The following is a 17,538-nucleotide window of genomic DNA, read 5'->3' as shown; positions in this document are numbered from 1 at the left end:
ATTACACTGTCCTGATTTATCCTGTCCTGAATTACACTGTCCTGATTTATCCTGTCCTGATTTATCCTCTCCTTATTTACCCTGTCATGAATTACACTGTCCTGATTTATCCTGTCCTGAATTACACTGTCCTGATTTATCCTGTCCTGATTTATCCTGTCCTTATTTACCCTGTCCTGAATTACACTGTCCTGATTTATCCTGTCCTGATTTATCCTGTCCTGATTTATCCTGTCCTTATTTACCCTGTCATGAATTACACTGTCCTGATTTATCCTGTCATGGTTTACCCTGTCCTGGTTTACCCTGTCCTGGTTTATCCTGCCCTGATTTATCCTGTCCTTATTTACCCTGTCATGAATTACACTGTCCTGATTTATCCTGTCCTGATTTATCCTCTCCTTATTTACCCTGTCATGAATTACACTGTCCTGATTTATCCTGTCCTGAATTACACTGTCCTGATTTATCCTGTCCTGATTTATCCTGTCCTTATTTACCCTGTCATGAATTACACTGTCCTGATTTATCCTGTCCTGAATTACACTGTCCTGATTTATCCTGTCCTGATTTATCCTGTCCTGATTTATCTTGTCCTTATTTACCCTGTCATGAATTACACTGTCCTGATTTATCCTGTCCTGGTTTACCCTGTCCTGGTTTACCCTGTCCTGGTTTATCCTGCCCTGATTTATCCTGTCCTGATTTACCCTGTCCTGAATTACCCTGTCCTGATTTACCGTGTCCTGATTTATCCTGTCATGAATTACACTGTCCTGATTTACCCTCTCCTGAATTACCCTGTCCAGAATTACCCTGTCCTGATTTATCCTGTCCTGAATTACGCTGTCCTGATTTATCCTGTCCTGATTTACCCTTCCCTGATGTACCCTGTCCTCTTTTACCCAGTCCTTATTTATCCTGCCCTGATTTACCCTGTCCTGAATTATCCTGTCCTGATTTACCCTATCCAGAATTAAATATAGAGCAGAAAGCAAAAGAATAGCAGGAATTTCCCAGCATGAAGTGAAAGGCCATTGATATCCTATCTGCATTCAAACTTTTTAAACAAAGAATGCAGTTATGCTTCACAGACTAAGTGATCATAGAACCAGAAAAGCAGGCTGTAAAAATACTGATAGCAGTTGGAAATGAGGGGTTACACAGAATCAATACCTCTGGCTTATCTGAAGAGGACCAGAAAGATCATGTGAAGATATGGAAAGTACTAGATGATCAGCTCCGATTAAGAGTGAGTTTTAGAATTCACCGCCTGGAATTGATGTCCTACAGACAACAGCCACAGGAATCAATGGACTAGTTTGTCGGTAGATGCCATAGTAAGAGAAATGAATGTGATTGTTCCGAAACTGAGCTGCTGGAGTGACTAATAGAGCTGGTGATTGTCTCAACACCCATTGAAGCATTTCAAAAAGACTTCTTGGGGAAAAAGAAAGGTCACAGCATTGATGCACTGCTAGAAGATGGCAATAAATATGAAGCCTTTGTAGCTGGACAACAGCATCTGCAAGCATTAGGTGCAGCTGACAGTAATCAGCACTGTATCCAGGTCACAAAAAGCAAGCAAGCTGTGCGGTAAGTGTGGTTTGTCCCACTCACTGCAAAGTTGTCCTGCATTTCAAGATCTGTGCAAGGTGTGCAAAAGAACACTGGGCCCACCTGTGCAAGAAATCTGGCTCCAAAGACAGAGGCAGAAGTCACAACAAGACACAAACAAACAGAAGACAGGTGCAAAGACCTGCGTAAACACAAGTCAATACATGAAGTCCACAGTGAAACAGACTCGAGACAAGGCTCAGAGCAGAGCAATTCACAGCTAGAAGACGAGCAGGCGTTTCACAGTGAGTTTCTGACACATCGTGTTGATGAAGTCAAACAACTGGAAGCTTTTGCTACTATTAATAACATGCGCCCAAAGAAAGTTGGCAAACACACACCCAGAATTAAGATTGACACAGGAGCTAGTGCAAATATCCTACCAGTCCGAATCCTGAAGGATGTGTACCGGGGACATTGTCACCCATCCCTTGCATTGCAGCTATGAAAACCACAAATATTTTACCTTGTAGACACGAGCTGACCAGCAGTGGCAGGACTACCAGCGTGTAAGGAACTCAACATCATAACTATCCACGAGATCCCCAAGGGTACCCGCACTGAGTCAGTCCAGGACTTGTAACAAATGTACCCGGACAGGTTTGACGCCATGGGAGACTCCAAAGGTGATGCCGTACTGCACCTCAGAGAGGATGCACTCCCTGGCTATGGCGGCAGATGTAAATGATGGCAGTCTGCCCACGAGGGCTAGAGACGCCGCGGTATTGAATGCGACAGCTCATCTAAATGGCCAGGGCGGACTGCCCTCCCCAATGACATGGAGGGGGCGGGTGGACCGTCCCTAGCAATGGTGTCAGCTGCCTTTACGCAGGCACTGATGTCATTTTTAAAGGGCTTTGAGCCCTAACTTTCAATCTAAATATTTAAGGGTAATTTTAATGAAAAAGTTTAAATCCATTTAAATTACCCGTCTCCCATCCCCCGGTAACCATAACATACATTACTTGCCCTCTCTCCCCAAAAACACATCCCCTGCTCATGTGACCTCCCCCCCACGCGCCCCCCCCCCCACGCAAGTACATAAACTTTAAACTCTAACCCTTCCCACCATCTCCTAAACCAATGAAATTAACTTGACCCCACTTCCCTCCACTCCTACACTGAAAAACTTACCTGCTCCCCACCCACCCCCCCCACATCGGTGTTCCCCGGACGGGGATCCGATGGTGCAGGAGTGCCAGCCACCGGCAGCAATATTGCAGCAGGACGGATGGCGGAGGCGAGAAGGTAATTAATTCCTTTATTTAAATTAATTTGCAAATTTAAATTCGGCTCCCATCGCCGAGTGGTGGGGGAGCTGCCAAGAGACCCCCGAGGTTGGGTGGTCTGTAAAATTCAGCCCCCTGTGTTCAGTCCCCTAATGTCTGAGATTGAGTCACATTTCCTCCGGGTTCTGAGTGGTTCTGGTTTGGAGAGTATCAGCCCCTTCTCAGAGACACCACACCAAGAGAATGCAGATCCAAACTCAGATGGTGAAAGTAATTTGTCAACAGGCAGATTCTCTTCACGCTCTGGCAATTCAAAAGAAGAGATTAACATTGTAGCTACTGAGAAGCAAAGGCTGGCAGTGGGGAGCATTGCCAAGGGGAAATCTCCACGGACTGGAACCCGCTTACAGAATCTGGCCAGCATCAAATGGTGCAATCTGGAGACCCAGCAACAGCACAAATATGCTGCGCCCTCACCTTTGCCATCCAGAGACCTGCCAGCACCAACATGAGCCAGAACAGACAGACAGGAGGCCAAGTACTCCTCCCTCAACAAGTCCTCAACCTTGAGCCCCAGGCCTTTAGATGCAGAGGATGAGGAGAGGTGAAGGACACACAATGTCCTGAAAAGACAGAGGAGGAATGAGTTGAAGCATTGTCAGTCGGCTCTTCGAGATGAGATGCTGCAACTTTCCAAGAATGACAAGGCCTCATAAGTGGTCATCCTGAGAAAAGCAACCGAGTATATTAGCAGGCTGAACAACAGAAGCAATGGAAACTGAATGCAGAGAAGGAGAAACTTCAGAAAAAACAGCAACAGATAAGACGCAAATTCTCCGAGTAAGAGATGTCAAACCACCAAAATGATATTTGGACTTCTAAGTCTCTGCACTTGTAAATTTCGCAATTCCTTTAGGAGCTCAGTGTGCTAATGAGCTAAGTACCAGGATGTAGTCATGTGACTAGAAACCTTTGTCACTCTGCAACTGTAACACCCAAAGGTTCTGTATATAGTTTGCTCTATATTGTTTAGCTGTTAATAAAGCTGTTAGAGATCTTCAACAAACTGGAATTGCTGTGAATTGCTCTGCTCTGAGCCTTGTCTCGAGTCTGTTTCACTGTGGACTTCATTATGCTGCATAAGACAACATAAAGAACTCATTACAGGGGACATGACAGACAGATTGTGCACAGTAAGATCCCACTAAGAGCAATGTGATAATGATCAGATGATCTCTTTTTGTGATGTTGGAGGAGAGATAAATATTGGCCGGGACACCAGAGAGAACGACCTTGCTCTTCTTCGAAATAGTGCTACGGGGTTTTTTACATCCACCTTGGGGGGCCTCGGTTTAACATCTCATCAGCAAGACGGCACCTCAGACAGTGCAGCACTCCATCAGTACCGCACAGGGAGTGTCAGCCTGGATTTTGTGCTCAAGTGCTGGAATGGGACTTGGACCCACAGCCTTGTGACTCAGAGGCATTTAAGCCATGATTGATCCCTAATACTGGAAATCTGAGCTTGCGTTTCTCTTGCTTTTCCAATCATAATGAGTGGGAATTCCAGCTTTAGCCAGGTGATTTTGGGAGTGGTGGGGGGGGGGGGTGGTGGTGGAGGACAGGCAGTAGCAGACTGTCAGCCTGATACACAGCCTTTCTGTTAGCTTCAGTCGTGTGGGGTGTATAGGACTCAGCTGATTCACGGCTGCCCATTTAGAAAGTTCTGCACAATTCTGTCCAGTACTGCAAATCAGAGCAAAGGACCTTTCTTTACTGTGGATGAATGACTTTTCATTGTATTAACATTCACATCTTGCACTCCCGTTCTAACTTTATAATGGAAGGGAGGGTGGGAAGAATCTGGAAAGTGTTTGTGACAGAGCCCTGGGCTGAGAGGGGACCTGGCACAGATGCAAAAGCCTGGATTGCTGTTAATGATGTTAACACTCAATCTACTTCCCTACGTCTGTACTGGTTTGTTCACAGTTTCATAAGGTCTCAGATGAAAAAAGAGGTGATGACAACTTGCATTAAATGTACAGCAATCCACACAGACTGTTGATGCTGTGCCACTTGCTTGCAAAAATAAATCAACTCCGTCTGGGAGAATAGTCCCGGGGCTTTCAGTGCGTAAGAATGCAAATGCGGGGTTGGCACAACTTGTCCTGTACTCCGAAGCCACCGTCATGGGGCTCTGGATCAAAAACTGGGCCAGGGAGAGGGTCTAGGGTCTACGTCAGAGGAGATTCAATCGCTTTCTGTACTACTTGACTCAAGGAGAAAGATGAAGCAAGACAGGGAAAGGGACTGGCACACAGGAAAGACTTCTGAATTTCAGAAACAAGTTGGACAGGGGGCAGCCTAGAGTGTCTGGTTTAATTATTTTACAACGTGCTTGAGAAATGAGGCAAAGCAGGAACTGTGCAGAAAACTGTAATGGATTAAGTGTTTCGATTATGCGAGTGTGGTCTGGAAAACATTGTCCCCTATTGTGCCCATTTTCGCGGTGCTGATATCAAGCATGTATCAATTGCATTGTAAACTTCTAAACCCTAGTTACCCTTGAAAAGGTGTCGGTGGACCTTCTTCTTGAACCATCTGTATGACTGATAAATCCGATTGGCTTGCTAAGACATTTCAGAGTGGAGTTAAGATTCAACCCCAGATTAGGGACTGGAATCACACAGAGGAAAGACTAGGTGAACCAGTTCCTGAGGGGTCTTGACAGGGTGGATGTCGAAAGGATGTTTCCCCTTGTGGGAGAATCTCGAACTAGGGGTCACTGCTTAAAAATAAGGGGTCGCCCATTTAATACAGAAGATGAGGAGAAATTCTTTCTCTCAGACGGTAGTGAGTCTTTGGAATTCTCTTCCTCAAAAGGCGGTGGAAGCAGAGTCGTTGAATATTTTTAAGGCAGAGGTAGATAGATTCTTGATAAGCAAGGCGGGGTGGAAGGTTATCGGGGGGGAGGTGGAAATGTGGAGCAACCAGTTCAGCCATGAACTTATTGAATGGCAGAGCAGGCTTGAGGGGCCGAGTGGCCTACTCCTGCTCCTAATTCATATGTCCGTATGTTTTCACGACAATCTGAGTTTCATGGTCATTTTTACTCAGACCAGCTTTTTATTTCCAGACTTTAAAAAAAAAATCTAAACTCAAGTTCTCAAACTGCTATGATGGGATTTGAACCCACATTTTCTGGATTACTAGTGACCGCTACACTGACAAAGAACAAAAGAACAAAGAACAGTACAGCACAGGAACAGGCCATTCAGCCCTCCAAGCCTGCGCCGATCTTGATGCCTGCCTAAACTAACACCTTCTGCACTTCCGGGGCCCATATCCCTCTATTCCCTTCCTATTCACATATTTGTCAAGATGTCTCTTAAACGTCGCTATCGTATCTGCTTCCACCACCTCCCCTGGCAGCAAGTTCCAGGCACTCACCACCCTCTGTGTAAAGAACTTGCCTCGCACATTCCCTCTAAACTTTGCCCCTCGCACCTTAAACCTATGTCCCCTCGTAACTGACTCTTTCACCCTGGGAAAAAGCTTCTGACTATCCACTCTGTCCATGCCACTCATAACTTTGTAAACCTCTATCATGTCGCCCCTCCACCTCCGTCGTTCCAGTGAAAACAATCCGAGTTTTTCCAACCTCTTCTCACAGCTAATGCCCTCCAGACCAGGATAGGATAGGATAGAGGATATATATATATATATATATATATATATACTTCCATAGGATACACGCGGCACAGAAAGAGTCCATTTGGCCCACCCAGTCCATGCAGGCGTTCATGCTCCACTCGAGCCTCCTCCCATCTTTCCTCATCTAAATCTATCATCATAACCGTCTATTTCATTCTCCCTCATATGCTTGTCTAGCTTCCCCTTAAGTGCATCAATACTATTCACTGTGGTCGCGAGTTCCACATTCTCACTGCTCTTTGGGTAAAGGGTTTCTTCTGAATTCCCTATTTCTTGGTGACTGTCTTATACTGATGGCCTCTAGTTATGCTCTTCCCCACAAGTGGACACATTCTCTCTGCAGCCACTCTGTCAAAATCTTTCATAATTTTAAAGAACTCTATTAGATCACCCCTCATGTATCTCCATGCATTTCCAGTATCATCCTTATAAATCTTCTCTGCAACCTCCATATCCTTTTTATAATTTGGCAGCCAGAACTGCAGTACTGTGTACCAGAATTTATATGTATAGCACATTTAACATAAAAAATGTCTAAACACTTTACTAAAAGGATATACAAATCTAGATACGATAAATGAGATGACATGGTGCGGGGATTGGGATAGGCAGCCAAACAACCTGGTCAAAAAGTGGGAATTAGGGCTTTCAGAGATGGAAAGAGAAAAGGAGGGATTTGAAGACAAGGTTGAGGATTTGAAGAAGAATGAGTCTGGTTATGGTTTTCCTCCTCCCGAGTTTGTTTATGTTGTTACTCAGGAAGAGTGCTATTATTGTGCTGCTGCATTCTTAGTAACCTGGTGCGAAGACACCTCCTTATTAATGTTTTATAATTTACGCACTGTTTTTGAGTCTGCTTATTTCTTGGAAGGGTTTGCTGTAGGAAAACATCATCCATTGCTGTAGTTGAATAAATTTTAGGAAGAAGGCGGGATTAGCTGAGTTGACCTCCCGCAAAAGTACATCTTCCTGATTGTTATTTAACACTTACTGTCATTCTTCATCTGGGGAATCTTAGTCCTGAAATCAGCCTTGGAGTTTCTGGTATCCTCAGACATCCTGGTAACTGAATGTAAAACCATACATCAGGCCCTGGACTGGCTTTTATCATACAGGATATAACTTCTTCTCAAATTCATTTTGTTGGCCTTTGTTATCAGATGAAATAGACTGGAGCAAATTTTCCTCTTCCACTTGGCTCTAGGCGTTCATCCATAGATAAATATGTCTTGGAGGAGCGTAATCGTCCTTCAATCTATATTAATGGGTCAGAATTTGGTGTGTCATGGTCCTAATCCAATTTTCCCTTCATGCTTTGCTCTCTGTTGAGTGTCTAGGCTGAAACACAAGGGACGATTTGCTCCAGTCTGTGTAAATACACATTAATTCTAGATAAACTCAAAGAAATCACATCACAAGCAGCAGCGAGCGATAGAACAAATCTCGCATTTTGCCGCCTCTAATCTGGGGAGTCAGCTGTGCTGACGGATTTCAATCTGAAGAAGTGCGGAGAAACATTTGAGCTGAAAACAGGAAACAATACCTTTCTTAACATTTTCCAGAAAGCCGATTTCATTGTTGTGCCCTTCCACCTGCATGGATGGAGAATTGTCTGAAATACCTTCGATGGGCAATCTCTGGTGGGTGAGGCTCCTGGTGGGCATTCCCAGTTGGAATTCCCAATGGGCGAGGTTCCATGGTGGGCAGTCCCAGTGGGAATTCCCAATGGGTGAGATTCCATGGTGGGCAGTCCCAGTTGGAATTCCCAATGGGCGAGGTTCCATGGTGGGCACTCCCAGTGGGAATTCCCAATGGGTGAGATTCCATGGTGGGCACTCCCAGTGGGAATTCCCTATGGGTGAGATTCCATGGTGGGCAGTCCCAGTGGGAATTCCCTATGGGTGAGATTCCATGGTGGGCAGTCCCAGTGGGAATTCCCAATAGGTGAGGTTCCATGGTGGGCACTCCCAGTGGAAATTCTCAATGGGTGAGGTTCCATGGTGGGCACTCCCAGTGGGAATTCCCAATGGGTGAGATTCCATGGTGGGCAGTCCCAGTGAGAATTCCCAATGGGTGAGGTTCCATGGTGGGCAGTCCCAGTAGGTGAGGCTCCCAGTGGGCGAGATTCCCCAGTAGAAATGGAACTTCATACAGTTGGCCATCATGCAACCAGCCTTGCTATTGTTATTTCAGTTGATATCTTTGCTTTCAGCTATGATTCTCAAGAAGTAAAAGGAAATCCCCATTCAGGACATTTCTTATTATACTTTATTATGGGATTTCATTATTTAGGGACATTTTGGTACAAGGTCATGACCTTTGCTGTGCCAGCATTCTCCTGTGATTGACACATTGGCTTAATTGCACCTTTATTTTGAGGGTATTTGACGTTCTGTCCTGATAACACAGCTCTGTATGTAGCTACATGCTTCTGGATTGGGATATTTGGTGTGTGGGCCCGATGGTGTTAGTTGGGGAGATGCACAGGGATGCCCACCTTGGCTAAGGAAGCTGTTGGACTGGGTTTGTTCTTTTAGTCTGTGGAGCAATGTTTGGGTGCCCATGAAAGCGTAATTCAGCCTCCTCACTCGTAGGCACCTACCCCTCCTTCAGGGGTGCAGTGTGGGGTTGGTGAATTTTACAGGTTTCCAACATGGGAGTGAACACTGCGTGGCCAATCGCCAGCGTTAGATCAGGATTTATGAATGATAATGACCCACTGCTCATGGTATCTTCATTTTATAACAGGGCACAGGACATGGGCCCTGAAAATTCGTGGAGTGCGATCTCAGCAAATATAGGAGGATCAGCAGGGGAGGTTTTTACTTTTCCTCCAGGAGCTGCCTGTGCCGCTGGAGATGCTCCTCGGCTGCACCAAGAGACTGGGAATTCCGGCCACAGTTGCCAATCTAGAGTAACCTTCACAAAGGAGAGTTCAGCCAACCACCAGCTGCCCTTGGAAAGGGACCAACATAATCCTTCCATCAATAAAACTATTGGGGTCTCAAGGCAACAATCCAGGGCTGGACCACACAAACTGGGCAACACAACCCTTATTCCTCAGGCGTCTCTTTCTTCTGAGAGACCCAGTTGATTATTCCCCAACCTTTCTTTCCCAGACTGGGGACATGAAAACTCCTGGGCTCTGGAGTCCCTGATCATGTCCCTGACGACCATGTGTGCAGGAAGTGTATCCATCTGCAACTACTGGCTACGCGCATTAAGGATTCATTATGGATTCACTGTGGAGCATCCGCAATGCTGAGATTGTCGTGGATAGCAGGCTTAGCGAGGTGGTCATACCGCAGGCAAATCCTGCAAAGGCAGAAAGGGAAGGTGACCACCAGGCAGAGTAGAGGAAGGCAGGCAGTGAAGGCCTCCCCTGTGGCCATCCTCCTCTCTAACAGATATACCGCTTTGGATATTGTTGGGGGAGATGGCTCAGGGGAAAGCAGCAAGAGCCAAGTTCATGGCACCGTGGGTGGCTCCGCTGCACAGGAGGGGAGGAAGAAGACTGGCAGGGCAATAGTGATAAGGAATTTAATCATAAGGGGAACAGACAGGCGCTTCTGCGGCTGCAAAAGAGACTCCAGGATGGTATGTTGCCTCCCTGGTGCTAAGGTCAAGCATGTCTCTGAGCAGCTGCAGGGCATACTGAGGGGCGAGGGCAAGCAGCCAGTTGTCATGATACATATCAGTACCAATGACATAGGTTTAAAAAAAAGGGATGAGGTCCTACAAACTGAATATAGGGAGTTAGGATGTAAATTAAAAAGTAGGACCTCAAAGGTAGCAATCTCAGGATTACTACCAGTGCTATGTGCTAACGAGACCAGAAATAGCAGGATATATCAGATGAATACGTGGCTGGAGAAATGGTGTATGGGGGAGGGATTCAGATTCCTGGGACATTGGGACCAGTACTGGGGAAGGTGAGACCAGTACAAGCTGGACGGGTTGCACCTGGGCAGGACCAGGACCAATTTCCTCGGGGGTGGGGAGTGGGGGTGGGGGGGGTGGTGTTTGCTAGTGCTGTCGGGGAGTGTTTAAACTAGAATGGCAGGGGGATGGGAATCTGAGCAGGGAGACAGAGGAGAGGGAAATGAGGATAGAAATGAAAGATAGAAAGGTAAGAAGCAAAAGTGGAAGGCAGAGAGAACAGGGGCGAGAAACAAATGGGGCCATAGTGCAAAATAAAGCTAAGACAATATTAAAAAGACAAGTCTAAAGGCATTGTGTCTTAATGCGCGGAGCATTCACAATAAGGTAGATAAATTAACAGCGCAAACAGATATAAACGGTTATGATACCATTGCAATTACGGATACATGGATGCAGGATGACTAAGGATGGTAACTGATCATCTAGGGGTATTCAATACTCAGGAAAGACAGGCAAAAAGGAAAAGGAGGAGGGTTCGCGTTGTTAGTAAAGGAGGAAATTAATGCAATAGTGAGGAAGGATATTGGCTCAAAAAATCATGTGGAATCTGTATGGGTGGAGCTAAGAAACACCAAGTGGCAGAAAATGCTGGTGGGGATTTTCTATAGGTCCCCAAACAGTAGTGGAGATGTAAGGGATGGCATGAAACAGGAAATTAGAGATGCATGCAATAAGGGTACAACTGTAATCATGGGTGATTTTAATCGACGTATAGATTGGTCAAACCAAATTAGCAATAATACTGTGGAGGAGGATTTCCTGGAGTGTGTATGTGATGGGTTTTTTAGACCAATACGTTGAGGAACCAACTAGAGAACAGGCTATCCTAGACTGGGTGTTGTGCAATCAGAAAGGATTGATTAACAATTTTATTGTGCAGGATCCCTTGGGGAGGAGCAACCATAACATGATAGAATTCTTCATTAAAATGGAGAGTGAAGTAGTTGAATCCGAAACTAGGGTCCTGAATCTAAATAAAGGAAACTACAAAGGTATGAGGCGCGAGTTGGCTATGGTAGTTTGGGGAACTTTACTAAAAGGGTTGACAGTGGATAGGCAATATTTAAAAAACGTGTGTATGAATTACAACAATTATTCATTCCTGTCTTGCGCAAAAATAAAACCGGAAAGGTAGCTCAACCATGGATTACAAAAGAAATTAAGGATAGTATTAGATCTGAAGAGGAGACAATTAAAATGCCAGAAAAAGCAGCAAGTCTGAGGATTGAGACCAGTTCAGAATTCAGTAAAGGAGGACAAAGAAGTTGATTAAGCAGGGGAAAATAGAGTATGAGAGTAAACTTACAGGGAACATAAAAACTGACTGTAAAAGCTTCTATAAATATGTGTGAAGAGAAAAAGATTAGTGAAGACAAATGTAGGTCTCTTACAGTCAGAAACAGGGGAAATTATAATGGGGAAAAAAAAGGCAGACCAATTAAATACATACTTCGGTTCTGTCTTCACAAAGGAGGACACAAATAACCTCCTAGAAATGTTAAGGAACCAAAGGTCTAATGAGAGGGAGGAAGTGGAGGAAATCAGTATTAGTAAAAAAATAGTACTAAGGAAATTAATGGGGTTAAAGGCTGGCAAATTCCCAGGGCCTGATAATCTACATCCCAGAGGACTAAAGGACCGGAAATAGTGGATACATTGGTGGTCATTTTCCAAAATTCTACAGACTCTGGTGCAGTTCCTACAGATTGGAGGGTGGCAAATGTCACCCCACTATTTAAAAAAGGAGGGAGAGAAAAAACAGGGAATTACAGACCAGTTGGCCTTACATCAGTCGTGGGGAAAATGCTGGAGTCTATTATAAAGGATGTGATAGTAGAACACCTGGAAAGCATAAACGGGATTTGGCAAAGTCAGCATGGGTTTATGAAAGGGAAATCATGATTAACAAATCTACTGAAGTTTTTTGAGGATGTAACTAGTAGAATAGATAAAGGAGAACCAGTGGATGTGGTGTATTTGGATTTTCAGAAAGCTTTTGATAAGGTCCTACGTAAGAGGTTAGTGTGCAAAATTAAAGCACATGGGATTGGGGATAATATACTGGCATGGACTGAGAATTGGTTGACCGACAGGAAACAGAGAGTAGGAATAAATGAGTCTTTTTCCGGGTGGCAGGCAGTGACTAGTGGGGTACCGCAGGGATCAGTGCTTGGGCCCCAGCTATTCACAATATAGATTAATGACTTGGGTGAGGGAACTAAATGTAACATTTCCAAGTTTGCAGACGACACAAAGCTGGGGGGGAATGTGAGGTGGGAGGAGGATACAAAGAGGCTCCAATGTGATTTGGACAAGTTGGGTGAGTGGGCAAATGCATGGCAGATGCAGTATAACGTGGATAAATGTGAAGTTATCCACTTTTGTTGTAAAAACAGAAAGGCAGATTATTATCTGAATGGTGATAGATTGGGAAAGGGGGAGGTGCAACGAGATCTGGGCGTATTTGTACACCAGTCGCTGAAAGCAAGCATTTAGGTGCAGCAAGCAGTTAGGAAGGCGAATGGTATGTTTGCCTTGATTGCAAGAGGATTTGAGTACAGGAGCAAGGATGTTTTACTACAATTATACAGGGCCTTGGTGAGACCACATCTGGAGTATTATGTGAAGTTTTGGTCTCCTTATCTGAGGAGGGATGTTCTTGCCATGGAGGGGGTGCAACAAAGATTTACTAGGCTGATTCCTGGGATGACAGGAGTGACGTATGAGGAGAGATTGGGTCGATTTGGCCTATATTCACTAGAGTTTAGAAGAATGAGGGGGGGATCTCATATAAACCTATAAAATTCTAACAGGACTAGACAGGCTAGATGCAGGGAGGATGTTCCCAATGGCTGGGGAGTCCAGAACCAGGGGTCACAGTCTCAGGATACGGGGGATGCCATTTAGAACCGAGATGAGGAGAAATTTCTTCACTCAGAGGGTGGTGAACCTGTGGAATTCTCTACCGCAGAAGGCAGTGGAGGCCGAGTCATTAAATATATTCAAGAAGAAGATAGATATATTTCTTAATGCCAGAGGGATCAAGGGATTTGGGGAAGAAGCAGCAACAGGATACTGAATTAGACCATCAGCCATGATGTTTTTTGAATGGCGGAGCAGGCCTGAAGGGCCGAATGGCCTACTCCTGCTCCTGTTTCCTATGTTTCTATGTTTCTATCCCAATCTTCCCTGTGTCAATGGTCTTGCTTGGGACAGATGAAGGCTCGGTCCTCCACAAAGATCACTGGGTGGGAGCTCCCAACACGTCCACCTCCTAGCCTAGGTTTCAGACCTTTTCCTGTGCTCCCATTGATGGAAGGGTCATAACTTTCAGCCCCCTGTTGTAGGCTGGATCAATCTCACTGGAATGGAACCTGTTATCAGATATGGATGGGATGGTAGCATTGTGGTAATGTTACTGGACTAGTAATCCAGAGGCCTGGACTTTGGTTACTGACCTTCCAGCCATTGCAAACAGTTTCTCTCTACCTACTCTATCAAATCTTTTTCTCAATAAAGTGAAGTTTTGCAGCTCTTTCTAGTCATAGATTAATTAATAGCAGAGATACCTGGCTTAGAGTGCTCCATGTGGATTAAATTAACAGCTACAATAGAATGGAGCGACACGTATATTCATCCCAAGAGGCAACACTCATTGTTACTTTTCATTTGTGAAAGTTCTGACTGCAGAACAGTCTGGAATTCCCTTATTTTGCTGAACATCTGTTCAACTGAAAGGAAAGCAAAGTTTAACTCTCATTCCCACAAATATATATTCCAAGTAGCAAGGAGCTCAGCTCAAATGGGTGGCGCAGTGGTTAGCACTGCAGCCTCACAGCTCCAGCGACCTGGGTTCAGTTCTGGGTACTGCCTGTGCGGAGTTTGCAAGTTCTCCCTGTGACTGCATGGGTTTCCACTGGATGCTCCAGTTTCTTCCCACAGCCAAAGACTTGCACATTGATAGGTAAATTGCCCATTGTAAATTGTCCCGAGTGTAGATAGGTGGTAGGAGAATTCTGGGGATGTGGTAGGGAATATGGGGTTAATGTAGGATGAGTATAAATGGGTGGCTGTTGGTCGGCACAGAAGGGCCGAAGGGCCTGTTTCAGTGCTGTATCTCTCCATGACTGAGGCCTGCTACAACAGAGTATTTAACTCAGGGAAATTAGTGAGTGAGGGAAGAGGTGTTTTTCTGGTTTTTTTACAAAACAAGGAGCAGTGTGAGTGAGGGAGCAGGAGACAGCAAGACCTGGTGAGTAGCTGGTAACTATTTCTAGATAATAGTCCAGAAAGTAAAGGCATGGAATGTACTCCTGTGCCATGTGGGAAACTCTGGGCGTTTCTCATGGCCTGGACAACCACATGTGCAGGAAGTGTCGCCAGCCAGAGCGGCTCGAGCTCCGGGATTCGGAGACTGATTGGTAGCTGCAGTCACAACAGGGCTTCTGAGAGGCTGAGAACTTTGTGGAGAGAATGTTTCTTCAGGTGGTCACCCCGCAGCTTAAAAATGTGCAGGCAGGAGGGAATGGGTGACTGCCAGAAGGACAAGGAGAAACAGGAAGGCAGGGCAGGGATCCCCTAGTGCATCTCGCTCTCCAACTGGTATTCCGTTCTGAGTACTGGTGAGGGTGATGGTATTGCAGACGGAACCAAATCCAGGGCACCATGGGTGGCTCAGTTGCACAGAAAGGGAGGAAGTAGAGCAATAGTGGTGGGGGATTCGATAGTGAGGGGAACAGACAGACAGTTCTGCAGTTGCATATGTGGCTCCAGGATGGTATGTTGCCTCATTGGTGCCAGGGTCAAGGGTGCCAATGAGCAGCTGCAGGACATTCTGAGGTGGAAGGTGAACAGTCGGAGGTCGTGGTCCATATCAGCAGTAATGATAAGGCAGAAAGAGGGATGAGGTCCTGCAGGCAGAATTCAGGGATCTAAGAGAAAGATTGAAAAGCATGGCCTCACTGATAGTAATTTCTGGATTACTCCCAGTGTCATGAGCTAATAGGAAGATAGAGCTAATGAATATGTGACTGAAAAGATGGTGCAGGAGGGAGGGCTTTAGATTCCTGAGGCATTGAGACTGCTTCTGGGGGAGATGAGACCTGTCCAGGTGAGATCTGCTGCACTTCAGCAGGGCCGGGACAAATATACTCACAGGGAGCTTTGCTAGTGCTGTAGGGGAGAATTTAAACTAGCTTGGCAGGGGGATGGGAACCTGAGAGCACATTCAGAAGGGAGAAAATAAAAGTTGGAAATGGAAAGCTGAAAATTCATAAAGCGTGTTTCAACAGCAGAGGAAACATAGGGTAGAAAATAGACAAGAGAGTTTGGCAGTGCTAAATGGTGTTTACTTCAATGCAAGAAGTCTAGGGAATAGGGCACATGAGCTGAGAACACAGATTACTCATGAGAGTATGATATTATACCTATTATTGAGACATGGCTGAAAGAAGGGCAGGAATGGCAGCTCAACATTCCTGGTTACAGGGTTTTCAGACTAGATAGAGAGGGGGATAAAAAAGGAAGGTGGGGGGGTGGGGGGGTTCGCAATATTGATTGAAAAACAAAGTGAGTCCTGACAACGCAGCCGGCCACTGACGTCATCAGGTTGCGCCAAGGTGCGCACACGCTGAATTCCAACTTGCCAGGACTGGTTAGCGCATGCGTCAATGATGTCATAGCGTGACATGTGCATCTTCGAGCAATGCGCCTGGTCGGCCTCTGCGCATGCACTTTACGCGTACAACAATGCAATGCCAATGGGCATTCACCCATGCGTCAGGCTCGTGCCCCACCTCTCCCTCGCTGCTCTCTCCGGCCGCTCCGCTCTTTCGGCTGTTCCGCTCCCCCCCCCTCGCTGCTCTCTCCGGCCGCTCCGCTCTTTCGGCTGCTCCGCTCCCCCCCCCTCGCTGCTCTCTCCGGCCGCTCCGCTCTTTCTGCTGCTCTGCTCCCCCACTTGGTGCTCTCTCCGGCCGCTCCACTCCCTCCCTCGCTGCTCTCTCCAGCCGCTCCACTCTTTCAGCTGCTTCGCGCCCCCCCTCCACCAGGTCTGCTCTGCTCCCACCCCCCATCCCTGGCCCGCTCGCACGCTTGCTCTCTCCCTCCCGCCATTGTGTGCTGCCATGTGTTTAGGTTAGGTTGCCTTTCTGTGATTATTTGAGCAGCGCCATCTTTAGTCCTGGCAGCTGCTTGAAGTCGCAGACTGTGATGTTTTAGTGGTACAGGCTGCATTTGCGCATGTGCCACTGCAGCGCCACCTAGCGGTAGCGTTGTCAGCAAACGCAGCCATTAAAAAAAAATTATAGCTGTGAGACGCTTTTGCAGTGGGTGAGAGTCAGCGGGGTGCAGGGGAGGACTGGAGCCGAAGGGTGGGCGGGGAGGTTTCAGAAACACCTGGTGTAGGCCGCAAGCCCTGAATAAGAAGCTCCTGGTCCCGCGTTTGCTGCTCCAGGGTTTTTTCCCCGGGAAGTGGTCCAGGTTAATGGCTGCCTCTTTGTAAAGGAAGAAAGGAGGATTTAGTGGGCCACCATTTTGGTGCAGTGGGGCGTGACCCACTTTCACACCACCTTGTGTACCTAGACTCAGAAATGTGCTTCTGTGAGCCAAGGCAATAGTAGGGATCCACACTGAAGATAAATCAGTTAAAGGCTGTGCAGGCCTCAGAGCCCTCAGCACATTCTCTCCACTCCGGGGGGGCCAATGTGGCTCTCTCCCATTAGGTAGGCCCAAAGCCTGCAGCTTGCATATCCTGACTCATGCTGCTCCCAGAATAATTGACAATCTAGTTGTGCGAGACCCCTTGGGGATGAGCAACCATAATATGATAGAATTCTTCATCAAGATGGAGAATGATGTAGCTGATTCTGAGATTAGGGTCCTGAATCTTAATAAAAGAAACTACGAAGGTATGAGGCACGGGTTGGCTAGGATGGATTGGGAAATAATACTTAAAGGGATGATGGTGGATAGACAATGGCAAACATTGAAAGAGCGCATGGATGAACTGCAACAATTGTTTATTCCTGTCTGGCGCAAA

At 46.2% G+C, this 17,538-nt stretch overlaps 1 protein-coding gene across 1 annotated transcript in view; it reads right to left on the bottom strand.

The window, feature by feature from the left end:
- The window catches only part of LOC137355639 (uncharacterized), a 94,292-nt gene that overhangs the window by 50,792 nt on the left and 25,962 nt on the right, over positions 1-17,538 (bottom strand). Inside the window, exon 3 of the mRNA XM_068021013.1 lies at positions 7,552-7,626. Coding sequence (XP_067877114.1) covers positions 7,552-7,626 — 75 coding nt within the window. The remainder of the gene's footprint in view (positions 1-7,551; positions 7,627-17,538) is intronic.

The sequence above is a fragment of the Heterodontus francisci genome, chromosome 43 (genome assembly GCF_036365525.1).
Source record: "Heterodontus francisci isolate sHetFra1 chromosome 43, sHetFra1.hap1, whole genome shotgun sequence".
Taxonomy (NCBI): Eukaryota; Metazoa; Chordata; class Chondrichthyes; order Heterodontiformes; family Heterodontidae; genus Heterodontus; species Heterodontus francisci.
The sequence above is the reverse complement of the archived record's forward strand: the minus strand, read 5'-3'. Positions and strand labels throughout refer to the sequence as shown.